General features: G+C 42.2%; 2 protein-coding genes across 5 annotated transcripts; one reads left to right on the top strand and one right to left on the bottom strand.

The window, feature by feature from the left end:
- Window positions 1-3,858: 3,858 nt before the first annotated feature.
- Window positions 3,859-15,232, bottom strand: si:dkey-28a3.2. The gene is made up of 7 exons (XM_046380414.1): window positions 15,028-15,232; window positions 9,585-13,042; window positions 7,661-8,350; window positions 5,511-5,560; window positions 5,359-5,420; window positions 4,944-5,261; window positions 3,859-3,951 (listed from the first exon to the last, which is right to left on the bottom strand). Exons 2-7 carry the CDS (start codon window positions 12,822-12,824, stop codon window positions 3,923-3,925), a joined length of 4,389 nt encoding a protein of 1,462 aa, XP_046236370.1. The 5' UTR covers window positions 12,825-13,042; window positions 15,028-15,232; the 3' UTR covers window positions 3,859-3,922.
- Window positions 15,233-16,151: 919 nt separating this feature from the next.
- zfta (zinc finger translocation associated) lies at window positions 16,152-25,909 on the top strand. Of its 4 annotated transcripts, XR_006842379.1 has the most exons (6): window positions 16,152-17,025; window positions 18,717-19,232; window positions 21,069-21,425; window positions 21,902-22,357; window positions 22,731-24,382; window positions 24,576-25,909. XR_006842379.1 is itself a non-coding variant. In XM_046380416.1 (5 exons), the coding sequence occupies exons 1-5, from the start codon at window positions 16,902-16,904 to the stop codon at window positions 23,219-23,221; spliced, it is 1,905 nt and encodes a 634-aa protein (XP_046236372.1). In that variant the 5' UTR covers window positions 16,152-16,901; the 3' UTR covers window positions 23,222-25,909. The 4 variants fall into 4 exon arrangements, 3 of the variants coding, with proteins under 3 accessions (XP_046236372.1, XP_046236371.1, XP_046236373.1); XM_046380416.1 differs by having other exon boundaries at window positions 22,770-25,909; XM_046380415.1 differs by having other exon boundaries at window positions 22,731-25,909.
- The last annotated feature ends 1,738 nt before the right edge of the window (window positions 25,910-27,647 follow it).

The following is a 27,647-nucleotide window of genomic DNA, read 5'->3' as shown; positions in this document are numbered from 1 at the left end:
TTGTAGGTTTAAGTTTTAAGTTTAACGTGGGTAAATCTACACCTTGTTTTTTCACTGTCCACATTGATTAATCTCATGCAAGGTAAGCTGTAAATAGCTGTTATTTGCATACTGAAAAAAACAAAGGTCAAAACATTGAAATATGAAATAAAAGAAAAATGATACAAACACATTCATAGATGTAGAAATAAATAAACAAAAGAAAACCTGAAAACAACTACAGTGAGGTAGTGCAGCCAGTACAGAGTAAAGAGCAACTGTCACAAGAAAATATGATCTGAAGTAAAAATTGGATAATGTGTGAAAAAAAGATTTCAAAGAGCAAACCAAAAGGTAGAAAAGGTTTATTACTGAAAAGGCATTTAAACATTCCCTTTAAACAAGTAAACAAGTCATCAAGTCAGAATTACATTCTCAGAGGGTAACATAGCTTGGTCACTTCAAGCTATTTACACTGTGTTGTGGTGGTGCAGACAGTTTCTCCAAGCATGACTGACCTCCACAACTTTGTGCTCAAACAGAAGATTATTTCAGTATTTCACCCTTAATGAAAATCATACAAAAACATGAATGCATTCAGAGTTAATCTCCGACATACAACAGTTCATCCATTTACTACTCATGCAGGAAAGCCTTTGATCCTCAATATTCACAAATGAGAAACTTTGTCTAACATGAACCTATCTACTGATATGATTAATTCATCATCAATAATCATATAAGAGGAAATTCAATAAATAATAAATAACGTTGCTCAGAAAATTATGAAACAGCACGAAAAATTTGGCATTTCAAAACCACTTTAGTATTTTGTGTATTTACAGGGCAGATGGCTGACTTGATGTATTTCAGTATGTTTTTCAAGCTGATATGAACTGCAGGACATGGTGAGAAAGTTACTGTAAAAAAAGCTGTCAGTATAAAAAGTCACTGAATGTACACTGAATAGATAAAAGTATTGGGACAGAACTGAGACTAGAGTTGGTCCCCTTTGCAGCTATAACAGCATCCACTTTTCTCGCAAGGCTTTCCACAAGATTTTGTATTACTGTGGGAATTTCTGCCCATTCAGTAGAGCATTTGTGGCACTGATGTTGGACCAAAAGGCCTGGCTCGCAATCTCCACTCCAGTTCATCCCAAAGGTGTTGGATGGGGAAGTCAGGGCTCTGTGTGAGCCAGTCAAGTTCTTCCACACCAAACTCATTCAGCCATGTCTTTAAGGAGCTTTGTTTTGTGCACTGGGGCACGGTCATGCTGAAAAAGGAAAGGGCCTTCCCCAAACTGTTGCCAAAAATTGGAAGCATAGCATTGTCCAAAATGTCTTGGTATCGTGAAGCATTAAGATATCCCTTCACTGGAATTAAGGAGCCTATAAGTCCAACCCCTGAAAAACAGTCCCATACCACACCTGAATTCAATAACAAATAGATTTGCCCCAATACTTTTGTCCATATAGTGTATGTAAGGTTCAGGGTTTGAACAACAGCATGGTGCAGTACCACATAAAAAACTGTTGTGGACACCCATGCAAAATTCCATTAACTAACAAGGATCGAGAAGAGTGTTGGACCTGAATGTGTATCTACCAATAGAGCAGAAAAAACTTTAAACAAAACTGACAGCAATGATATATTACAAGGTATAATATATAATATAAGGTGTTTACCTCTTGTGCTGTATGTGGGCAATTTCCTTCCTTACAGTTGGCAGAACAGGGAGTTTAAATTTAAACTGAATGTATAATATGTTGTAACTATTTAGCTATCAGCTGTTGTTCAGCTCTGATGTGGTACAGCAGAACACATCTTTAAGAGCCTGACATTGCATTTCAGTGTCCTTTTAAACCATTTATTCATCAGTTGAATTGTTCAACAATGCCTGGGGTACATTAATTGCACATCTGAAAGAAGTAATATATCCCACAGTTTGCTAATCGCTGAGTAAGGTAAAGTGGGTCGGACATTGATGACTGTTGATTTTAAAGAAGAAATAATGCAATCCTTCACTTAGAAAATAAAAGCTGGTCTCAGGAATGATAAATCCTACTACTTATTCACAAGTTTTGCTGCTACAGTCTGACTTGGTCTGGTATGACCAGTAGCTTATGGGGGCTAATGTTAGCAAGCTTTAGATATTGCAATGTAAGAGACACAAGGTAGACTGAGTTTATCTGAGTTTATCTTTAGCCCCATTCACAATTTCAGGGCTCAATACATAAAGGCTTCACCACAGCAGCATTTAAAACCTGCCATATTTCACACTGATTTTAAATCATTCCAATTATATTGCTGCGATTAGCAGATTCATTCAAATGGGAAAAAAAAATTGTGCGACTATTTCTCGTCAAGTTTGACTTTGGTAAACCCTGAAACACAAACCTGCATAACTGACCAAAGGGCAGGATATTGTAGCCTATTAGCACAGCCTGTTCACTTTTATTTAACCCTGCAGATACATAAAAGAACATTTGCTTGCTAATAGTTTTGAGATGGGGTTTCTACAAATTTGTCTTTTTTATAAACTGTGTAAATTTCTTATTGCATCAGCGACTAAGCTAATCTAATAAGCTTTATTTTGTGTGATTTTTTTTTTTTTTTTTTAACCAAATAGTCTAGAAGGGTGAAGGAAATGCCTGGAAAAAGTGAACAGAACAGTAGAGTTAAATTATTGAGAATCATTGAGGCTATTTTGACTCATAGCGCTAGCTTGACCAGTTAGGGAGTTAGCAATTTGCTAGTCAGCTACAATAGTTCACCAACTGAGTGTAGTCACTGGGTCAAGAACCAAATACTTCAAAAACACATGTATATTAATTTCACTGTACTACGTTTTGGTGGAACTATGCATTAACTCTCTGATCAGGTTACATACTGTTACCTCTGCAAACCTTTGAGGAAAATTATAAACATTACTTTTTACCTGTTATCCAGCAGCAGATTGTATTTTCAAGAGTATTTCATGGTGTCACAGATCTCTACTGTCTACCCAGAATGATAAAAAATGTCTGGCTATGGCAAAAACAATATTGGAAATGAGTATTTCACAAACCCCACGGAATACTGCTTCGTCCCACTGTGATTATCACATTGGAGAAGAGAGTTTTAGCAGAGACTAATATTCTTCAGAAATGTAAGCTGTAATCATTGGTTTTTCACCAGCCAAATATGTTATCATCCTGTGCAGATAGAATTCATTTTTGGATGACAAATATATCTGAAAAACATTTAAATAAAATTGAAGATACTCTCCACTACAGCACAGAAAACACTAAGCAACGGATTGATAAGCAAGACTTATTGTGTGCTAATAGGGCTAGGTGGACAAATAGGGATAAGTTTGAGCACATCGCCAACAAAATTACAGTGGTATCGCAAAAGTAAATGAGAAGTAAATATAACGTACCACCAGAAATTTGTTTCCTGCTTGTGGACTCATTCTGCTGACTCTCAGTCAGATCACCATATAATGTTTTTTAAAGCAACTGACTCAAGAGAATCTTGAGAGCAACTGGGTTTTATTCTCCACTGGTAGTCTAAATGCAGTTTCAGTTTTTTATCAGTTTTTGATGAAGTCTGTGGGTCCAAATTAAAAGGAATGATAGAAGATATTAGGAAATAGAGCAAGAATCTGAAAATTATATCAATATAAGTTGCATCTGCATGTTCATTACAAAGACAGGTCCAAGCATCCTCAGCGGTGGCAGCTTCAAAAAAAAAAAAAGTCCATGCTAACATTCATAAACCCACATTACAACCCTGGAACTAAATGAGGTAAAGCTGCTTTAGGCTGAATGTGCCATATCCTATCCAGCATTCTCTTTCAAGGTGACTTTTTATGACAGTAAACAAATTTATAAAAAAAAAATTACAACAAATAAATAAGACAAATGAAGTGTGGGTTTTGTCTCCTGGTCTGTGATCTTCAGTTGACTCTGCTTCTGTTATGTGTTTCTGAAAAAGAAGTCAGACAGGTTTGGCAAATGGAAAAAAAAAAACAAACAACAAAATCAAGGACAAACAGCATTCTGATGATTCTACTATACAGTCTAACCAGTACATGGTTTGAGGAAGGGCTTCCAACCTGGGGGTCATGAGATATCAGATTAAAGAGAAAATGCATCATTTAGGTGTATAAAATGATGTACTAACGGAGAGGTCAGAGGGTCACCACAAGAATTAGGTATAATCTTCTGGGACCATTAAAGTGTGTCTATTTAACTTCTATAACTATAAGTAACTGGTTAACTGAGAACACATACAGGACTCCAAATGAATGCTAAAGTTGCTCTGTGTCTGCTGGTTGTGTAAATAGCCAACTGTTTCCTAACATGTTCAAAGCAATAACTTCCAAAGCTGAGCAAATGTTTCTGTGTTTAAAAGTTGTTGCAGGGTCCCTACGTGGTCACAAAAATGCCTTGTCAATTAATTCAGGTTTAACGAAATCATCATTGGGTGACCTGACTGAAAGCAGGTGAATGGCTACCTAAAGTAGGAAACTGCATGTCTTCTGTTGAGGTACAATGTGATTACTTTTGTACAAAAAGTTATCTGCTCTTCATCAACTGTGGTGTTGCAATAGCAAAAGTTGAAAAAAGTGACAAAGTCAGGAAACAGACTCAACAACAGGCTCATTTTGCTAACATTAGCCACCATAAGCTACTGATTATACTAAACCAAGTAAGTATTAGTAGTAATGAAACCCCTGTTTATTGAATTAAACATAGTATGACTATATTCCTTATGAGTTCAACTTTAAATTTTTAAAAGGAAAATGTATTATTTCTTTATGCAAATGGGAACAGTCACACTTAAAATCAATTCATGGTTAATGTTGAGAGTAGTAATTGGGGTATTTTCCTCTGGACTAATACTAGCATAGCCTCCTGGTAGTGATCTTTCTTTCACTTGTCACCAAGTGTCGTCTCTCTGCAGTCATACTGTACCTGCCAGGGCTCCGCCATGCTGCTGGAGCTGGCTGGTGAAGAAGCGTTCCCGCTGGGACACTTGCTCATCCCAGGTCTCCAGGATTCGCTGTTTCTCCCTAGGGTCCATGGTCAATGTATCCGGGTGGGCCTCATCAATGTGGGCCCTCACTCCCTCCAGGCTGTGGGAGTACTGCAGCTCTCCACACACCATGCACACCAGCAGCTGGTTGAGCGGATCATAGTCCATGAGGTAGCGGTTCCTCCACACAGTGTCTGAGACAGGACCTTCCTCACTGGTGTTGTTCTCATAGTCAGCGAACAAAAGCTCTGACTCATCTGAAGAGATGGTTAAGAGAAAGAGAAGGTTTTGTGACAATTTTGTCAATCTAAAATGCATTCTTTTAGGTTCAAAATGATTTAGTTGATACTTCACCTTCTAAAGGTGCTGTGTAACTTGGGTATGGAAAGGATTCTAGGTCCGTGTCCATTGAAGTGCTATGAAAGAAAGAAAGCAGCTATGTTCATTTTATTCTACACTGAGCTGAAAACAAAACAAATTTTACAGAACAAATACAAATTTCCCACCTCATTAGATGTTCTGACTCCTCAGAGGAGCTCACCCACTGAGCAGAATCCTGTAGGGATTAGTCAGAGAGAGAAAATTCAGGGTTTGAGAAAAAAAAATATTGTAATACACAAACGGAGAATATGTTCATACTGTATCAAATGTCTCGCAGTTCTGTTTTTTTCTTACTGTACATGACAAAATAAATCACACTGTGGAATTTAGTGATGACATTAAGATGAATGGTTACTGCTTTTTATTAAAAGTCTGACCAAACAATTAAAGTGCTTTACAACACAAGTCAGCCTTCACACACACATTCTCCATTATGGTGGCTGAGACTACAGAAACAGTAACAATTCACACACACACACCAACACACGGCTATGCATTTGGGGTTCAGTGTTTTGGCCCAAGGACACTTCAACACACAGACTACAGTGTTGGGGACTGGGGGACCGCTGACCATGCATCTTTACCCCCCTGAACCATGACCACCCCCAAGTTTTACTAGTAAAACTGAGCCATACATATTTCTGTGTATAAGCCTGGGACTGTATAATAAAGATGGGTAACATGAGATCTCCCCAAAAGTAAACCAAAACATTTGACTGCCCTCTAGAGGCTGACTGCAGTACAGGTCATAAACCCCTCCACCTCCACATCAGGACATGGGACATGGGTTAAACTAAAAGCTTAAAGTATGGATCAAATACATTTTTCCAAAAGATGATTTCTGTCACCTACACAGTTCTTATCATGAAGATGTATGTTCAAGTGCTCATTTTTCTGAAACATCATGATTTATAGCTGAGCCCTGCTCATGAAAGTCCATGTTAGTTAGGCCCCAAGGAAGTGGTGTATAATGCAAAGGGACCCATCACCGAGCCCTGGGTGACCCCTGTGGATAGCAAATGGGGTGTGGACATTTGCCCCAGTCATGACACACTGAAGGAGCGGCCAGAGAGGTAAGATTTGAACCACGCATGTGTTTGCCTGAGATGCCCATGTTTGAGAGTATAGTTAGCAAGATGCTGCGGTTAACAGTGTCAAAGGCAGCTGATAGGTCAAGCAGGATGAGGACCGAGGACTGACCTTCAGTTCTTGCAGTTTCCACGGCCTCTGTCACAGACAGCAGGGCCGTTTCAGTGGAGTGACCGCTTTTGAAACCACACTGTTTAGGGTCGAGTAGCCCATTCAGCATTAGGAAATCAGAGGTCTGCTTAAAAATGACCTTAGATAGGAATGGAAGCAGTGAGACCGGCCAGTAGTTTTCAGGTAGAGCAGAGTTGAGAGAAGGCTTTTTAAGTAGGGGTGTTATCCTGGCTTGTTTGAACATAGCTGGAAATGTTCTGGTAGCCAGTGAGGCGTTCATCACATGAGTGATCGCCGCTCTAAAAAGTCTCTCAGGACTCTGCAGCTCATTCAGAACTCCGCAGCTCGAGTTCTGACTAAGACTAAGAGGCGTGACCACATTTCTCCTGTGTTGGCCCCTCTACATTGGCTTCCAGTAAAGAGTAGAATTAGAGTTTGAGTAGAATTTAAGATCCTCCTTGGGTTGTAGGGACCGGAAATTATAATGGTTTCGCCCTCTTGTTTTGTTCTACCCCGATCTGAGATAACAGGAATACACTGGAAGCACATTGGTATTAATGTGAGGCAAGGGACTTAGTTTGCCCACTTGTGTCCTTGCTCAATGGACTCGCGCAGGTAGACTCGCTGGACTTTACCCGAGACGGTCTTCACACAAGAGGGATTCGCACGAGTGCTGACACTTCAGCAATCAGTCACTTGTTAAGTAGCTCTGTGATCAGTTTAATGCGCCGTTTAGTGAGTTGAAGATGATTGCCAACAGGTGAGTATGTCCTCGTGAATTAGCCTGACAATAGGCTTCATTGTGTAGGCGTAACCGTGCTTCACGCCTCCTTGATGGCCTGGAACCGACAGCAAACACAAAGACAGAGCGAAACTAGCAGTGGTCAGGTGCTAGGAACGAACTGACAGCGCTGGTGATAGTACAACTGGTAGAATCAGTCAGAGTAGCAAAATCTACGTGACACTACAATCTCACACCACCACCTTCAGGCATTCATCATTTAACATGAATATAATAATTAGTGAGAGTCTGTGAGCCATAAATCAATTTTTTATATACGTGTGCAGCTCTTACCTGTGCTTGTATGTCCTGGACAGGCAGGGTGGGCCTCCAGTTGGTGGAGGCTTTGCTTGGGGACATTCCTTTATCTCGAATGGCCTTCCTGGCTCTCTGCTCCTTCTTTTTTATTCTCCAGTACTCCCGTTTCCTCCTCAAAAAATCCCCCTCAGACTCACCTGGGATGAGCTTTGGTGGAACCATAGTGCTTACAGGTGCCAGCTTGGCGGGAGGTTGTAACAGATGTGTAGGGATCTGAAGTTGTTCACAAGAGATTGTTATTGGACTGGGGGTGGAATTTGGTGTTTGGCCAGGGGGTTCAATAGGTTGCAGGTTGATACTGGACAGTGGGTTGTCTGGTGGCTTCAGAGTAGGGAGACAGGGAGCTGGGTCTACATCTGTGCTTCTACACATCCACTTTTGTGGCCCTGGCATGGCTTGTTGCTTTTTCTCTGGAGGTCCTAGGTAGTTGGACTCAGTCTGACAATCTGACTCACTTCTGAGTGAACAGGAGACACTGGTGATGGGCAATTTGACCTGAAGGGTGTCAGGTGACTGTTCAGCATTACATGTTGTAGAGCTAACAACCAGGATTGTCGGGATACTGGTCACTGCAGTCAGAGAAGCAACAGATGGTTTGGGCTGGAGGGCTGGTTTTGCTGGAGGATTTACACCCTTAACAGTGTTGATAAAAAGAAGAGGCTGAGCCTGAAAGAAACAACACAACATGAAGAAATGATTTATCTCAGTTGTCACAGGGATACACTCATATATGCAGCAATAAGACAACTTTTCTAATACACACACTCACATGTTTGCTCCTAACTTGAAGCAGACCCCTCTCAGTCATACTCTCCTCTATATTTTTATGTTCAAGTGTCAAACGGCAGACAGAGTTTTGCAGTATAATAATTCAGATTTCTGATGGAGACGCGCTTGGCCATGCCTACAAGCTCTGAATTTTTTGTGCTAAAAAATCAGATACTGACTGTAGTCTCACAGCACAGGCAGTGATATCTTTAGCATCACCTCAAACACATATAATTCACATATTGCAAGAGAATAAACAGGAGTCTAAATCACTTTTATGGGTCAGTTTTAAGTTTAGTTACCCTGTGTAATCAGTATAATCAAACTTCATCATCCATCAACGGTCAAATGTTGGTAAATGTTTTCTTTGGTGGTTTACGGTAAATTAAGGGTCATCCAACACTCTGGCCACATAAGTTTTGAGAGAATAATGTCTAAATTACAGTATAGGGAGTTTGGAATCCTTAACAGGACATGAGCAAAAAGTTATTGCTGCACACCACTTTTTTTTCTTTTTTTTTTTTGGTTTTTAAATAAACCTTCACCATTTGTCTATTTATATTTTGTTTAATGCATTCTATTCAGTGTACAATTTGTCAATTTTGGTTTTAGTGATTGTTAAGCACCTTGCAAACCTGTTTTTTGAAAGGTGCTACCTAAATAAAGTTACTATTATTATTATAATCTTAAAGCCTCATTAGCATACTGTTAGCATTCATTAACGACATATCCTTGGAGCCGCTGTGAAAGCCTCATGCTGATCAGTCTCAAATGTAACTTCTGAGGTTGTATTAACACAAGTGTTCCTTAAAAAAAGTAAATAAATTAAAAAATATCACTGGGTTTTACAAAATCACTCTATGATTCATGCATGGAGTGTTACTATAAATAAAATGATGAGGTGCTCAAATTCTACAAAAACCTAAGAATCATGTCTCACCATTTTAGAGAGGTGCAACAAATTCAAATGCTATTGTCACAGTGGCTAGCTAGCAAAGGCAGCAGGATTTTAGCTAAGTATTGTCTTAAATTGCTGCTTCTACTAAAATTTGTCCACTGAGTATGTGAGTGTGTCAGCATCCACACATTTCTGATGGTACAAAATGAACATTATTCCCTTGTGTCAGATCACCTGGATGTTTTTCTCGGAAAGCTGACTGCTGCATTCACCCTGTCTTCCTGTTTGCCTGGCCTTTATTCTGGCCCTTTGCTGTCTCTTCATCAGCTTCCAGTACTCCCTCTTCCTCTGCAGGCCGGTTAAACCACTGTGCTCCGTCACCACACTGCAAAACCTTTGTGCTGGTAGCAAGTTGCTGTTTTGGCTTTGTTCTTCCGCCTGATATTGTTGCTCACAGTGTTGTTGCTGTGGTTGTAGCTGATCCGTGGCCAGGTGATGTAGCTTTGGCGGCTCTGGGGAACAGCAGTTTAGATGCCCCGCTTTTTTGGTGCAAAGCCTCTGGGTTCTACGTGGTGAAGATAGGCCATCAGAGGCTTTCATGGGGTTTACTGTGAAGTTGGAAAGGGTCTGGGATGAGTGCTCACAAGTTGGATGCAGGACTGTGTCACTGGAGAAGGGAAGAGGTGGGAGTGTCTGGTTAATTTGTGGTGTGTCCTTGAGGCTAGGGATTATTAAACCTGGCTGTACCAAAGTATCAGCATCTGGCTGCCAGCTTTTCATCTCCAATGCCAGGTCAGCAGCAATAGGAGCCACCTCATCTTTTTCAAAGAAGAGCTGGGGTAAATTTGGCTTTATCTCTGGCTCTGAAGCCTCCTGTGTTGACTCTATTTTAATGTCAGTTTGCTCATTTTTACACTCTGTCACCGTGCTAAGGGATTCCTCCAGGAGTTTCTTCATAGAGGCCACAGCTAAAAGAGTGGTAGCTTGACTGTCTGCGTTCAGAGCTAGGTCAGGCTCTGGCTGAGGCGCTGGAGGTCGTGCTGGGGAGGTTGGGGGTTTGATATCTGGACAGATGGCTTGTTCTGGTTGAGAATTTAGGTCAACTGCTGGCACAGACTCACTCTCTTTTTTCATCTCATTTGCATGTGATGTAACAGGCACACCGTTGTTGGGTTGAGGTTGTATATTTCCTGTATGGTTAGTAAGCCTTCTGCCCATTGGTACAGTGGTTACTGCTACTTGCTTCTGGGCCTTCCTCCTCTGAAAGGCTGCATTTGCCCTCGCTTGCAGGACACCCTGTTTCAGTCGAGCAGCACGAGCTGCTCGCTGCTCACGTTTCTTTATCCTCCAGTACTCTCTCTTCTTTGCCATCCTCTCTTCCTCTGTCAACTCTGAATCCAAAGAGAGCACTGATGGTACACTATTTGATACTGCCATTTTCATGACACATCCACCAAGGTTTGACCCTGATGCTGATCCCCCAGAAACAGCATTTTGAGGGATCTGAGGATGAGTGAGCGTGAGCTGACCAACAGTTTGGATTGCTAGTGAGTGCGAATTAGAAACAGCTGTGTTTTCAAGATGAGTCCTTGGTTTGATTGACAGTAGTCTTGGAGGCTTGTTCACAGACTGTCCAGGAAGAGAAAGAGAGACTTTCACCTGAGCTGTGCGGAGTGGAGGGGGAGGCTGGTTTACATGAATGGGTACAATATTTCTCTGTTTAGTATCAGGCTGATGCTGAGGTTTTGTGTTTGTGGTATTGTTAGAAACTACATGAGGCTCCTCTTCACTTTTGTGTACTGCTTTGTTGTGATCTGTAGGAACCTGGTGAATGTTAGTGGTCACTGTCCCATCCTCTTTGATGAACCCTCCAATGGTCTCAGAGGCATGGCTCAGGGTGCTTCCTGCTGATTGCGTCAGTGCTCTTGCCCTCCTCATCTCTTCCAGGATTTTCTGGTAACGTTTGACTCTTCGCATCAGAGAGTCCTTCTCCTTTAATCGCGTCTTCATCTCCATTGACAGCTTAGCTCGCTGTTCACGCTTTTTAATCCGCCAGTACTCTCGCCGTTTGGCTATAATCTGCTCAGGGGTGTCGCTGGGGTCAATTTTAGGGATATTTCTGGTACCTAAGACTGAAACAAGCAATGATGATTTACATCTTATATTTCTTTGATTCACGAAATTCCTCTGGGCTTCAATTAACCTCTGTCTAGGTGTTTTGCATCGTGCAATCCCTCTGGAAACATTAGAAAGATGGACATAACTTGAAAGCTTTCTTTGTAACTCCCCTGGTTTTTTCACAGAAATAACATCAGATGTGACAGCTGTCTGTGTTGTACTGTTTCCATGTGGATTTTTTACTTTTGTCTTATCTGTTTGCAGGTTAACTATAGCCCCACTTTGCACTTTATAATTTCTGCCTCGAGTAGGACACTGCCTCTGGCCTGCTCTTTTAGAAAAGGACTGAGATGGAAGATGCTGAAGAATGGTGTTGGTCACAAGTCCTGTTTGTTGTGCTGTTTGTCTCTGTAACGTCATCTCTGTGCCCTGCGTCCTCTCTCTGGCTTTAGCTATTCGAGTTGCCATCTTTGCTCTCTGCTCTCGTTTTTTGATCCGCCAGTGCTCTCTGCGCTTGGCTGCTCTCTCCTCTTCGGACTCTCGGAGAGGTTGTGAGTTGACAACACCTTTAGCCCTCTGCGAGGTGACCAAGGCACTCTTTGTTCCACTTTGAGGTGTGTTCGCTGCCTTGCCTTCTGTTTTAATAGAAACAGGGGCACATGGAGAAGACACAAGAATCATACCTGTGGTCACATTGGTGGGTAATAGTTTGGGCTGAATGCAGAATGCAACTTGTGTCGTATGTTGCGTTTTGGGGACCGATGTTCCCTGCATAGACACACATGGCTGAGGTGTTGATTTAGTGGAGCTGCCATTGGTAATTCTGGTCACTCTGACTGGAGGCACTGAGGAACTGGTGTTCAGCTGGGTTTCACTGGGTGTGGATGTCAGGCATTTCACTGTGGCTGTGTCATTCCCAGCAGCTTTGGCTGAGAGGGAACATGATGATGCTGGCAAATGAGGCAAGACCTTGTTGACTTTGACTGTCTCAAGCCATCTCTCCTTTTGGCTTTCAGTGGGTTCAGCTGAGCTGTCCCCCACTGTGTTTCCACTCTGTGATGCAGGTGAGACATTGGCTGTTTTGTATGGCTCATCATTACTTTGCAAAGGAGAAGAAAAAGCAGCAAAGGAGCCAGATAAGGTGGAGTTCATTACCGCAGGGGCATTTGGATAGAGGAGCTTTTTGCCTTGACTGTCTTGTGTTGGCTTTCCTCTTCGCTCTGACAGTCGGGCCCTCTGCTCCCGTTTCTTAGTTCTCCAGTATTCTCTCTTTTGTGCAAGGGTAGCATCATCATACTGAGAAGCAGGTCGGTAGCGGTGTGACGTTGAACCACCTTTACCTTTTGCAGTTGGCATGCTATCGCCAGCTTGGACAGCCCATGAGTTCTCATTCAACAGTACTGACTGGCTCTTTCCTTGTCACGCTGATTCAGTTCATCCCCTCAGTCCAGAATTCTCACCACAATGAATTTACATGGTGTCCTGGTGTCCATGTATATAATACAACAGTAGGTGTGTTTCCTCTGCTGAGCAGCTGCCAAATTTCTCAGACATCACATCAGTATGCAGGTGTCCTGAGAAGCAAAAAAAAACAAAACAAAACAGTTCTTAGTTTTATCTTACTTGGTCATAAACCTGCTGTCATAAGCCAGCAATTTATGAACTATCTTATGGCAAGATGACTTAATACAATCCAAAGAGGTCCCAGCCTTCCAATAAAAAAATGTCTGAGATAAACTCAGTGGCCACTTTTTTAGTTAGACCTGTACAATTTGATACAATAGTGCAGCCATATAATGCTTAAGTTTTAGTTATATCATCAAAGTGCAACTGTAAAGTTTATTTGGTACACCTGGTACAATCTAACGCAATCCAATCAAGCAGTATTTCTAGTTGCACTGCTGCTGTACTGAACTGCGTTACACTGAGAAGTGTTTCTCATGTTTTGCTGTTCAAATTTACAGCGTAGGACTGCTAGGACTTATTTTCATTATTGATAAGTCTGACAGTGATTTTGTCAATGAATCACTGAAATGTCAGATATTTAGAGAAATTTTATAGTGAAAAATGTCCACAGCAATTCTCTCATGTACATGTTAATATATATTTTTGCTTGACCAACAGTTCAACATTTCGCATCACAGGAAACAAAGAAGACCAGAGAATTCTCATATCTTTGTAACTGAAAACACTGAATTTTAGTTTTTCTTTGCTTAAAGAGTAAATAAAATGAATAAGTCCATTCTCAGAATTGTTGCCAAATAATTTTCTGTCCATCAACTACTGGATTCATCAACAAATCATTTAAGTTCTATTACAAACAGGAGTGGGGGAAGAATGTCAGTAACACGTTTCAAAATCTTAAAAAAAAACCAAAACAAAACAAAAAAAAAATGCTATTCAACCTCAATATTTGAATAAGTACTTCTCAGATCATTTGAAGAAAAGCTGAACATGATGAACTTTGTAAATGAAGTTCTTAATCTCATTAGATACATTACAATTATCAGCTCCACTTTAAATGCAGACATATTTTACACACTTGCAGTGTGCAAAATACTATTACCAGAAACATCTTTAATAAACCCAACATTTAAAAAAAAATATGTATATACGTGTAATATACATGATAAAGATACAAGTAGTTTCAAATATTTAACATGCAGAATGTATGCATGTTATTCAAAGATATCGATCTAACGTTATATCACACACTAAGAAACCAAGATTTTTACTTGAATGTAAGACAAAACATCAATTCATGATTTTGCATCACATGTGCAACATTTCATATGTAATATATTCACATACAGGCAGATATGGTTTAAAAAATACTTGTGAAAACATTAGTTTCATCTGTGCTTGTTTTTGTTTTTTGTTTGTTTTTTGTAACTTTTGACTTCATTAACATGCTAAAATCTATCGTATTTGGACTCACGACAGCATATGTTCTCATTTCCAGTAACGTTTGTGTAAATGCAAATCAAAAGACAATGAATACAGGCTAAAAGGCCCATCTCCTCTATCACAACACCTGGAAACAGGGAGCCAATTCCACGTGAGCAACCACATCTCGTGGCTGGCCACACATTTAAATATAGTATTCAAGAATATAAATAAGCTTTTTCATTTCCCGGCATCTTTGGTAATAAAGACACGTCGTGTATGTAGCCTACAAACATGCAAGCTACAGGAACCAGGAAGGAAGCAGAGTGACACTGTCCCTTTAAACCTGTCCCTTTCTATCACAAATTAGACGTCGAGAGCCATTTTTATTCTTTATTCTGTATTTATGTGATTGTAAACGCAGCGAAGCGACCCAGCTAATGCTAAATCGACAATACATAACACCAAAGCAGTCAAAAATTTGCCACATTAGAGCGTAAACCGAGCCTTAAGCGCTGTCTCTCAGCGGCACAATGGACAAAATCTTCCTCCTCTTGTCCACACGGACTGGCGCCTGTCTGTGTCTGCTGCCTGTCTAAAAGAAGCGAGAAAACCCGCACATTACTGTTGTAAAGCAGGATACGTGTGGAAGAAAAACATGCATACCAGTTACCTTTTAGTTACACCTAACTTTCCGGGACAGTTTAAGTGAACGTTTTGGACAGATATTTTGCCAGGACACTGCAGCTACTTTCCGCCAGCCAGTCGTGCTCTGAGGCTGCCTTGACAACGCTGAAAAGTACCAGGATGTGGGACCTGGATGCTCGCTCCGTGTGTGTTTGTGTGTGTTCACTCTATTGCGTGGCGTGGACACGGAGACAGTGCATTACAACGCCCCCTCCCTTCTTTTTCCAAACCGTAACCCATTAAGAAGACTGTTGGGCTTCAAGAAAAATGATTTCACAAATCTGTGGTTATGAGTTAATACTAAAGTCCACGAGTCACAACTGACTGGCTGCTGGTTGGACCTAACCTTCATTCCACTGTTTAGGAAAACCTCAATTCAATAACCAGTCAGAAGAAATTTCAGTTACAATGCACAGAAAATATGTAAAGCTTGCAAAGACATACACTCTTTTCCAACTGGGAACAGCTGGACAAAGGGTTATTGATTTATTGGCTTTTTTTCTACAGATGGCCTCAGCTCATTTGGGGTTTTGTGCAGCAACCAGCAAGGCAATTGGCTGCACTGCCGTTTGTATTTTGAATAATATACACAATAATCAAACGTGTATTCTTCATAGAAGTGTGGTGAAGAAATGGTATTTGTGGAGGCCAAGTAGCAGCCTAGTGGTGTGTTCAGTAGCAGTAGAAGAAATGGGCAGGAGTAGACGTATTTGTAAAATTCCCTTATTAATCTTATTTAGGCCAATAACCAACAAAATATAAATATATTTATTTCAATATAGGCTACAAGAGCAATTTGAACTGAGGATGTACATGCCTACTTCGAGTTGAAACGACTACAGATTATTCTACATCAACACAAGCAGCCCCAAAAAATAGTAACAGCAATGGCAACAATTTGGGGCGATATAACTGGTTATTCATGTAGGCCTAAGTCATTTTTAAAACAAAAACTCTGTGGGTTTCACCTTCTAGCTCGTGCTGGTTTTCTACTGTCAAAGTCAGCTGGAGGTTTTGACCATCGGTCAGACAAAACAAGCAATCTGAGTGTGTCAGATGTCAGCTTGGGCTCAGCAATTAACCGATGAATCGAACAACTAACGTGCACTAGTTGTAGCCCTTTGTATAATAACACGGGTTATTATGTGGTACAGATCTACAATGTTGCTTGCTAGGAACGCTAAACGTAAGAATTTATTTTATAAACAGCATAGGCGCTATGGGATCCACAGCACAAAATACTGAGAGCCGGAGCTCGTGGGGGCCTGATTTGCGACGGACCGTTTTAACCGATGCTTTGCCGAACCAAGGCGCCTGCACCATCGCATGATTTAGTGAGAACAACAGCATTTGTATTAGCAGCTTATCAGCATTAGCGCCTGCTGCTCCGTTTGCCCCCCGCCCCCCGGGGTGGGTGTGCGTTGTCGACGCTGCTACTGTCTCTTTAAATTTACCCAGGAGCCCCTTAAGGAGCCCCAGGGGCCCCTAGTCCGGCTCCCCACCCTGAAGACAAGCAAGATCCTTAAAATACATTACTGGAGGCCTATGCCGAGGCGCTTCCACACACAGCAGGACGGAGGAGCGGGTTATTCGCCAGCGGAGTACATGATTGTGTGATTCTATGAAAAGTTAACTTGGCTCCCGTGCGGGGCGCGTGGGGGGACATCGTAGAGCACGGGCTCCTCTGCGATGGGCTCGTTATAGAGCGCCTGCCAGATGCGTGTCGAACGGTGCCGAGCGGTGTGGACATGTTACTGTTATAACATGTTGTTGTTTGAGTGACATGTCCCGCTTCAGCGCGACGATCCAGTGAAGAAAGGAGAGACACTAGCCACTATTAAAGCAGCAGCCAGGCCAGTGATGGAAGAGAAAGAAACGGGGGAAAGCGAGCCGGTGGACCTCCGGTGTGCCGAGCAGGCTGAGCTGCTCTCATTAATAATAAGCGGAGAGGAGGAAGCGACGCAAGAGGAGAGTGACTTGGGAGGTAAAGAAAAAAAACTAGTGTTATTATTCTTGGTGTTTCCCACCGCAGTGTGAGTCTGCGTGGCTGTCAAAGCCACGGCCATTGTCAGACAGCCAGTTAATCCGTGTCAGGGACAATGCCATGGAGCAGCATGGCCCCTCCGTCTCTGTGGCTCCTATAAACAAAGGCTCAACAGCACGCAGGCAGGCGGACCAAGACACGCAGCTGCCACCTAGTGGACAGCGGCGGCACAGGCCGCCTCATAGCCTACCTATGAGTAAACAATAATAAGGGCTATTGGAATACATAACCCGTATTAGATAATACAAACCAAGTGAATCCCTTCGCGTAGGACGTAAAAATGCGATCTGAACAGCATAGAGACAAGATAATTTTCATTAAGAGTGATAGTGCTGTCAAGTCAGCGTGAGCCTAATAATAACAGATTAAAAGACTACATTTTGGGAAAAAAAAATTCTCTTTGTATATAGTCTATGTATTTTTGCTGTAACTTGCATACCTTTTATGCCATTATCTCTGTTCTGGCCTAGTGATGTAATCCTCTAGTACAACAAGCAATCTGAATACTTAAAAAGAGACACCGGTTTACAACCTGTGCATGAATGAAAGCATAAATAAACAAATTTAACCTTGTAACACAAACAGTAGTTCCACATTTAGGGAAAATACACACAGCAGTTTGATCAGCAGATAAATATAATAGCCCGACCAGTACAGATTTATGTGGCTGATATAGTGTCCAGTTGAGACGCTGTGACACTGTTTCTGAATGGACTCAAACATATCTTTACCATTCCTGTACTGCAGTTTCTTGTCGTTTATTGGACTCCGTACACATTGTTTCTGATGTACTGATGATATAGAGTTTGACATTTTTTTTGGTTGTGCAGTCTTTCTTTCTTTCTTGAATTTTTATCAGTGTAAATAAGTGGTTTTATACAGACACCTTTTGAAGATGTTCTGCCAGGTCCACATTAAAGATACCATTTGTTAGAGACTGTCATTACAAGTTTTAACAAACAAATGTATAAAGAACAACAAGTCCATGAATGTGCATGTTTAGCTAAGAAGAAGTAGTGGTATTCACTTACAGCCCCATATTTCTTTACACTTAACTCTTCGAGAGATAACTGGATAAAAGGGTAATGATTCCAATCATATCTGTACAGAGAGGTTTACAGTCTTTGCGACTGAAAAAGAGAGTACTGTCATGAGACTGGGACTCCATATTGACCAACACAATGAGGCGAAGTTGTGGAGTTGGTGTCAGAAAACAAAACAAGCAGGTTGTGGGAGCTACACTCTATCTGTGCTCCATGTGTCAGCGAGAACATGGACAGGGACAGGACAGGACAGATAAGGGGGTTCCAACCACCCCGTTATTTCTTAAGATGCTGTTTATGGCCTACACAGGGAGGACAGTGTGTAACTATGATAGATAAAGTCACTCACAGAAACTGTATACGTAAAACTTAACTGCATTTATTCAAGCCTGTTTGCAAACGTTTGAGTTAAACTTACAAAAAGACAAGAGTTGACTCTGTTTCGTTCAGCAGAAAATCGCCACTACAAGAGAAAACGGGATTGGTGCTCCCTAATAACATATTTACAAAAAGATTAAAGATTTTTACTTACGTGTCTAAACAGACAGTTCAGCAGGACTGAAGTGTTGTCTCTCTTGGTCCTGTCAGAAGAGGACGGTCTTGCCAATGGCCATGGTGAGGAGGAATCAGAGGCTGGCATGGTCACACCTGTCAGGTCTCCAGGCACCAGCTACTGGAGCATCACAGAGGGCCCAGACCACCCGCTCCTCCTCTCCCCAGCCCCCGGGCCCTCTGGACGTAAACCCCGGGTCCAGAGGGCTTCACGTCCTGGTCTGAGCCGAATTCCGGGCCGCGACCACCGCCGCTACTACCACGAGTATTGGCGCAGTGAGTACCTGATGGACTTTGACCCCCAGCGGCACGGGATGATCTGCATGGTGTGCGGCAGTTCGCTAGCTACCCTGAAACTCAGCACCATTAAGAGGCACATCCGACAGAAGCATCCCGACTCCCTGCTGTGGAGCGCTGCAGACAAGGAGGTCATCCGCTCAGGGTGGGAGAGCCACCTGAGTCTGGGGGGAGGTCAAAGGTCATACAGCTCCACTGCCAGACCTTCACCTCAGGAAGAAGAGGAGCGGCTGGACTCAGACCAACATGCTGCTGGTGAGTAGGAGTTTTCTAAATCTCACACTTGGTGGCAGTATGAGTTAATGTCTTGGCCCAGTGGAGTGTGAGGAGGAGAGGATGATGTAATGGTTCAGTGATGTGTTGGGGATTGGGGAGGGATTGTGCCTGGACATGGCTGTTCTGACTGAGCTACTTTATGCTTAGGAACATCTAGAATAGAAAAAATGACACACATCGTGTTTAGAATTTTGATTGTAAACCATATTGCTCAGATTATGACCACTTTTTCACAGTTTAATCTTTACCTCATCAATCCAGGCGTTTCTAACAATGTTCAAATCCAGAGAAATCTGTGATTTTATCCAACAACTGACAACCTGTAGATAAAATGTTCAGGAGAGAGTCACAGAATGAGGAAGGAAGTGCTTCAGGTGGTTACTGCAGGTCTGTAACAGAATAACCCTCATTACACTTATTTTATTTTTATCTATGAAGCCTTTAAGGCCGGTCCTTCCTATAGAGGAGGCTGTGGTGGTTATTCTGACTCCAGTGATAGTTCTCAATTCTCCAACAATCTGATGGTTTTAGTAAAAAGATGTTTTATTTAGTATTCGACAGGAATATCATGTGCAGGCCTGAAAGTAGAGAAGTAAGAGGCAATGGAGTGGCTCAGTGGTAAACAGTTTTTGCAGAAACAAAGTTGTGGGTTGGATTTCTGATAACAAAGTATGTGAAAACAAGGGTGTTCGACAGCCTAGTTGCTCCTTTCTTTATGCTTTGCGTGTGGATTTGCATGGCTCTCCTGGAGTCATTTTGGCTGGGTGGATTTTCCCACAGGGATCAATAAAATATCACACATGGTTCATTTTTCTGTTGTCCCTTTTTTTATTTCCACTGCAAGACTGTATAAAAACAACCATTTAGAGGTCACTAAGCTGTTATACATAAAGAGGGCATCACTATGCATACAGACATCATTCCATATCAAATAAAATATTTAAATAATTGAGAGATTCCTTTAAAATAATTAATCAATAAAAGGTAAAAAGTATAAATGTTTCGGGGACTCAGCAGTTGTTTATAATGCAACGGTGTCATTATACAAATGTACAAATGTACAAAACACCCGTGCACATTTGAACTTTTGCATGGAAATTTACTCATTCAAATATTGAGAGTTATAATAAAACATGAACAGGTATTTTTACAGTCAGATTAAGTTATAATGTCTTAACCCCCAGTGAACACAGAATGCCCTGGTACAGTGAAGATAAGCTCCTACATAACTGTAGCTGAGGTTTTCCCTAGGGATCGAGTGATACGGTTTTCCAGGGCTGATACTGATACAGATTATTAGTAATCAAAAAGCTTATGATGGATGTTTGGAATTGATATACATTTGCTGTAAAAATCCATCCATCCATCCATTTTCTACACTGCTTATCCGTCAGGGACGCGGGGGGAGCTGGAGCCTATCCCAGCTGACTACGGGCGAGAGGCGGGGTTCACCCTGGACTGGTCGCCAGTCAATCGCAGGGCCAACACACAAAGACAGACAACCACACACTCTCACACTCACACCTAGGGGCAATTTAGAGTAGCCAATTCACCTAACGTGCATGTTTTTGGTATTGTGGGAGGAAGCCGGAGTACCCGGAGAAAACCCACACAGGGAGAACATGCAAACTCCACATAGAAGGGCCCAGACCGGGATTCGTACCTGGAACCCTCTTGCTATGAGGCGACAGTGCTAACCACTGCACCACCGTGCCGCCCTTGCTGTAAAAATGAAAATCTTATTTGCCAACAGCAATGACACCCAAGATGAACTGTTTTCCTTTAGTTTCATTTTACACTTTCTAAATACAACAGAACCCCCGTACCCTGTGACGCCCCAGGAGCAACAACAACAGCCTCTCAGCCTGTCTCCCCACTCTGAGGAGGGTGAAGCCCCCCAGCCCAAAGATGAGGATCAGGACCCCCCTGGACCGTCAGCTCAGACCCTAGAACGTTATCTGAACGACTCGCTGCACGCCTGGTTCCGCCAGGAGTTTCTGATGGAGTATGAGGCTGAGGCTGGCCGGCTGCTGTGCATGGTGTGTGGAGGAGAACTGCCCTCACTTCACCTGGACCACATCAAGAGTCATGTGCTGGACACCCACCCCAACTCCTTGGTTTACAGCTCAGAAGAGAAGCACTGCATCCTACAGGCCTGGGCTCAGACACATGGTGAGAGTACAAAGGCACAACATCACATGCTCTCCAAAACAAAATGTGCGAGTGGTATTAGTAAGGAAAACGATGAATAGATTTGATCTGAAACAGCATCATTTAGTCCTATCCCTCTGACATCTGAAATGTACCGATGTCACCAGCAGAATTCCACCTGTCCGCCACCCACCAACCCTTTTATCACTGCTTATCGGGATCAGTGTTGCCATGGTAACAGGGTGAGCCGAGCAGCTTGGACATCCCGTCACCCTCTTGAATCCATCCACAGTCCATATCTGGTCCTCGGTGTGCTCCATGAGCATCCAGCTGTCCCATTAATAATGATTATTTGACTTTATCATTCAACAGCAGAATCACCAGGGACAGTACCAAAACGTAGGCACCTGTAGTTGCTAAATGCCAAAGAAATAATTTTTGTATAATGTTTAATCTTTCACATGTTATATGTTGTATGATTCTTTGCTTCATAACAGAAGAGCCAGAAAACTCAATCAAATCAGAGCCAAACACCAAAGAAGCCGGGATGGACCTCTTTGCTCAGGATGTGGAGACCATCCAGCTCAACACTGACTTGTACCCAGAAGGTGATGGCACTTTAACTCAGGACACTTGTCTTATCGGTGAGGATGGAGGTGTTGGAGCTCCGCAACAGGGACCCCAGCCCCTCCGCCAGCCCAGGAAGAGGCGACTGCGCGGGGGTGACCCGTGGAGGCTCCGCCTAGACTACCTGGTGGCCTATGGGCCTCAGGGCCAGGGCACATACTGCATGGTGTGTTCTCAGGTCCTGCATGAATCCAAGGTCAGCAGCTTCCGCCGCCACATCCAGGAATGTCACCCCGAGACCACAACCCTGAGCCGACAAGAAAGGGAAGCCATGGCTGCCGCCTGGACCAAAGATTATTCAAGCGAAGGCACACAAATTCAAGATGGTGAGATGCTTTTAGCCATCATTTCTTCTACTGCTAAACTGTCAGTTTCCTAAATAGTGGTGTTTCTTAATGTCAGCTGAGACAGAGACCTTTTTAAAAACAACTTATGCTGGGAACAGAGATTCTTTCCATATTATCTTTTTCTAATTTGAATTGCATATCTGTAATTTGATTTGCACAAATAGGATGAATCCATTGTCTAAAAGGACAAGGACCATTTAGCAAGACAAGACAGATTTCCTTACATAAAATTCTTGTCAAATTGCAGCACTACATAATGCAAAAATGACATAGCTGCTTGTGATGTAAGCAAAACAGCAGTTTCCACACACAGCAGCACGCTCTCTCTGTGATTTATTTATTGTTTCAGCAGAAGTCCACCTGAGCAGAGCTGATATCCTAAACACCACAGGAAAGACGAACGAGGACGCTTCCCCTGATGTCAGAGCACCCAGCAAGATAGTGAAGAAGGACGAGAGTGGGAGCGGATTTAAGGGTAAAGCGAGGGACGGCGGCGCTGCAGCTACACCCTCTCGTCATGGCCATTACCCCGGGAAGGATCAGAGGAGGAACTACCAGGTGCGCTGGCGGATGGAGTACCTGATGGATTATGACTGCCGCAGACACGGACTCATCTGCATGGTGTGTGGAGCCACTCTGGCCACACTGAAGGTCAGCACCATAAAGAGGCACATCCAGCAGGTCCATCCCCACTCCCTGGACTACAGCCCGGAGGAGAAGCAGCAGGCCCTGTTGAGCTACAATCAGACCGCCCTGCACTTCATCCACTCTGATGACTGCTTCTCCTCCCAGGACCACGGGCACACCGAGCTGGCTCCCACTCCGGCACACTTTGGCACTTAAAAAAGGCTTCCGTCCGTTGCTCCTCACATGGCCCCTGTTCAAAAACAGCCCTGTACCTTCTTTTCTTGAAGGCAAATTCAAGTATTTGTCAAACAGGGTCTTATTTTCTTAATCCCTGCTCTGAGTGTCCTCTGACTTTATTCTTGCCGCAGTCCAAATTTCCCAAATCTCTGCATTGCAGCTGCTGAGGAAAATGTTATCATGACCAGCAGTCACAATGGTCAAAAAATGAGAATAAGACCCAGGTTTACAAATACTGGAATTTATACTGGAACCCCCTTTAGGTCTGGACCTGAGTACTGCTGTGATGTAAGTGGCAGGTAGCAAGCGCCAGTGTCACAACGTGAAAGTGTCATGTCCTAAAAAATGAAGGTCCAGCCACTCATTTGAAACTAATGAGTGCCTTATCTGCACAGGATCCGTGTCACCCAGGTTTAGGTTTAGATTTAGGAAATGACCCCGGTGAGTGCATGTCTGTATGGATCCACAAAATCTGTGTCTTAGATTTACCTCCATTTAAATTTTTTTTATAAGACCAGATCAAATCAGCATTTGTGACAGTGAAATATGGGAGCCATTGTGGCTGGCTAGTGACTAGCTGACTAGCACCATAAGTAGTAACTTGACCAGTCAATCAGTTTCAGTGGAATGGACGTTAGCATTCACATTTTTATCATGGACCAGTAGTCACCATTAGCTATCATGACGCTGCTGTCCTGTGAGAGAGGGAGGGGAAGCTCATTTGGTGTGTTGCACCATGTATAAAACTCTCTTCCACAGAGACAATGGTGGAGTCCTGAAACAGGAGTCAGTGTAGCCAGTGTAGGTCAGCTGACAAGCCAACAGGCTAACAGCTAACATGTTCCCAGTTACCTGATGTGAAACCAGTGCTGCAGTTAGTCGCTACTAAGTCGCCATGTCACCAAGCCTTTAGTGCTACGTATTTTGTGAAGTCACACGAATTGAATTTAGCTTTCACACTTTCTTGTTCAGGCCAGCCACTTATATTTGTTTTTTTTTTTAACTCGTAAAGGACAGATATGTTGTCGTGGTATATGATAACTCTCAGGTCCAGGAGGGGGTCCCAGGGCTTGTTTCTGGGCGGAGCCAGAGTCTTTATGCTCTCAGGAAGTTTGAACCAGTGTCTTCGACGAGGCCAAGGTGAATTAGTTTAACGATAATGTGTCTGAAGACAACACAGCACTTTGTTCCCAAAAATGTACTAAACCCCAGCTTTCCCTCTGTACAGCCAGTTCAATGAGACTGTGTTTGATGTTATTGCTGAAGACAATGAATGCCAGCGTGCAGTCAGTGAGTTCAGAGTTCTCTAATCTATTTAATTCCTTGTTTACAGCGGAGGAGAAGGACGCCTCCTCCCTCATCCATTATAATGAGATATGTTATCTCTGTCAGTCTGCATTGTTGCTACACCGACCTGCATTCTGTTCATCATCTACAACTCATTTTACTTGGAACTGCACAAAAAGAATATGTAAATATATGAAAAAAATAGAATTATTTTTTCCTTTATACAAGCACTTTTATGCACCCTGGTTTCTACAAAATGTGTTTGTAATTATGTCCAGTTTTTCTACTTCATTGAAGAGCATTGAAGGCAACCTTTAACGCCCGGACAGTGGCTTGTTGGACTTTGCTTTGAAAAGTTCACTCAAGTTTTGATACCGTTTCATTTCTGTATTCACTGTAACAAATAAAAAATAATAGTGTATGCAACAAAACAAGATGAAGAAAAACTTAAAAGCTGTCTGAAAGAAAAGTCAGCCATAAAATGTCACTTCTTCTTCACCTGGAAAATGTAACTCAGGGATTCTGTTGTCATCAAAAACCAATTCATCAGTGATCTTTTAGGAACACGCAGGCTGTTGACGTTTGAAGATTCTGGGTACATGTGTCAGCTCTGGTTGTGTCGGTGTTGCTATACAACAGAGTATTAGGGACACTGCTAATTCATAAAACAAACATTTTGAAAATTAAGTGGAAATATTAAGTAATAATGTTAGCATAATTGAGTTGTAATTTGGAAGACAAAAAAGCATGAGGAGAAAAAGTCATTGTGCCATGATTAAAAACTGAACGTTATGAGGGCAAAATGGTTATATTTTGAGAAAAAAGTTTGGAGAACAAAAAAAAGCTGTCATAATATCATAGGTGTAATTTTCTGAAATATGTATTGGACTGTCAGAAAAACTAAAACATGTTTTCATTAACAAAATCTCCACTTTTTCTCGATGGTGTCCGTATCGCTCTGTTGTATATTGATAGGATTCGCTCAGTTGAAGCTTTTGACACCAGACTGACGTTGCGGTTAAAGACAAGCCTGCCTAATCAAAGTCTCCCTGCCACACTGTGACAGCAGAGACGCAGTGTCAGATCTGATTGGTCCACTTTGCCTAAGAATAAGCCTCCATCACTCGACAAGAGCTCTGACATAGCACTTAATTATTTAAAATGAAGTTACAATGAATCGAATGATGAAACAATTGTTGAAATGAGATATGATGCATTTTGCTTGTGTGTGTGTGTGTGTGTATGTTCAGACTGTGTATGTGTATGGGGAGAGATTTATTTGGCTCCTCATTTCTCTTCACTCTCACCTTTCATTTGTACATGCCGACATGTGAGATAAGCATCCTCTCCTCAATGATCTTTGAATAAATACTAAACACCGTCAGGCTGCCTGCTGTCTTCTCTCATTTGGGCTCCAGTGAAGGGAAATCTTAATTCTGGTTTTGGAATCACATTGAACTGAAGGTATGTGTGTGTGCTTTGGCAACCCAGCATCGTGACAGTTTGTGAAGCAGTGACAAAGTCTATTGAAGAGGATTCGTGTACATTGGGATGAATTCATTTTCTTCTTGTTTTTTGACAGTCCTGACAGGTTTCGGATGGAGTTTTGTATTTGTGTCCATGTACACGAATCATAAAGATTAAATGGCACCAGTATTTCATAAACCTTTTTTTTTTTTTTTTTTTCTAAATGTATAACCAAAATCACGATTTTTCCCTAACCTTAACCAAACCACAGAAGGTACTTGAACCCTGGATTCTGGTCTGAGAGTCCTGGACTAGAGTACAATATCTGTACAAGTTAAAGTAGGTTAGATAATAAAATAAAACCTGTATAATTACAAATCGGAGCCAGTCTAATCTGGAACTTTATAAAGGAAATGAATTCTGACTAGTATAACGAAGGCAGAAAAAATGGGATTTGTCATTTCAGCACTGCAATGGATGACGTCACATCATATGTCTAAACTGGGTACCAATTTCTGGTAAGTCACTCTTTATAAAACATGTGCAACATGTAACCAATAACTATATTAACTGTTAAGATTTATTATTTACTAATTCATTAAAGATCAGTTAGAAGCCATGAATAAAAGCAGTCTCTGGGTTGCCAGGTTGTAAGAAGGGCTTCAGGCTGGTGTCCAGGTAGATTCGTCCTTCCTTTTAGATGTAGTGGGAAGACTCTCCAGCATACCTTGTGGAAAAGTCCTGCAGAAGATCTGAAAAAACATGTATTAACTACTTAATTATATTGTTAGTTAACAAAACCAGTGGTGGATTTGTGCTGTCTGAGTAAGCACACTGAGTAAGCATATGGTGACAGTGGCAAGGAAAAACTTCCTTTTAACAGGCAGAAACCTCGAGCAGAACCAGACTCAGTGTAGACGGCCTTCTGCTGTGACCGCCTGGGAGGGAGAGGGGGAGAGGAGAGACAGGGAGATGGAGAGAACAGTGCAGAGCAGGAGCAGCACGATCAGGGCAGGGCCATGGAGAGGGTTCTGGATCCAGCAGCACTATCAGTGCAGTAGGCAGGGCCATAGAGGGCTCAGGATCCAGCAGCTGTACCAGTCCGGTTCTACAGAAGAGGAGCTTGATAACTAAAGGCCCTGGCTCCATATCTACATTTGGAGATATTTGTGGTATTACCATGGTCTGGAACGCAGCACTCTAGAGGGCTGATATGGTTTAATGAGATCAGTGACATATGATGGTGCCAGACCATGCTTTATCAGTTAAGATGAACAACCTCTGTTTGACTATCAGACTTTTCTACATAAGAGTTGACAGAATTTGGGGGGTTCAGTGGTCAATTAAAATCTGAAGTCATTAAAAATGGGGTCCTGGTTTAAATCTCTGAGCCCCATTCTTCAAATGTGGTTATATTAATCCAGTTATGGTACTTACTCTTATTCAGCTATGTCAATAAAGTAAACTTTGACAGCAGACAGTCCAATCAGCAGAAGTTCAGTGAATGGACTTACCCAGCACCTCACCAAATTCCTGAACTGTATGCTTATCTGGAACACAGCTACTGACTTTGTAACACTTCAATACAATTTCAATTCAATTTATTTATACAGCACCTTATACAATCAAAATTGTCTCTAGATGCTTTACA

Source organism: Scatophagus argus, chromosome 23 (genome assembly GCF_020382885.2).
Source record: "Scatophagus argus isolate fScaArg1 chromosome 23, fScaArg1.pri, whole genome shotgun sequence".
NCBI lineage: Eukaryota > Metazoa > Chordata > Actinopteri > Scatophagidae > Scatophagus > Scatophagus argus.
Note: the sequence above shows the minus strand (reverse complement) of the source record. Positions and strands in the feature narration are given on the sequence as shown.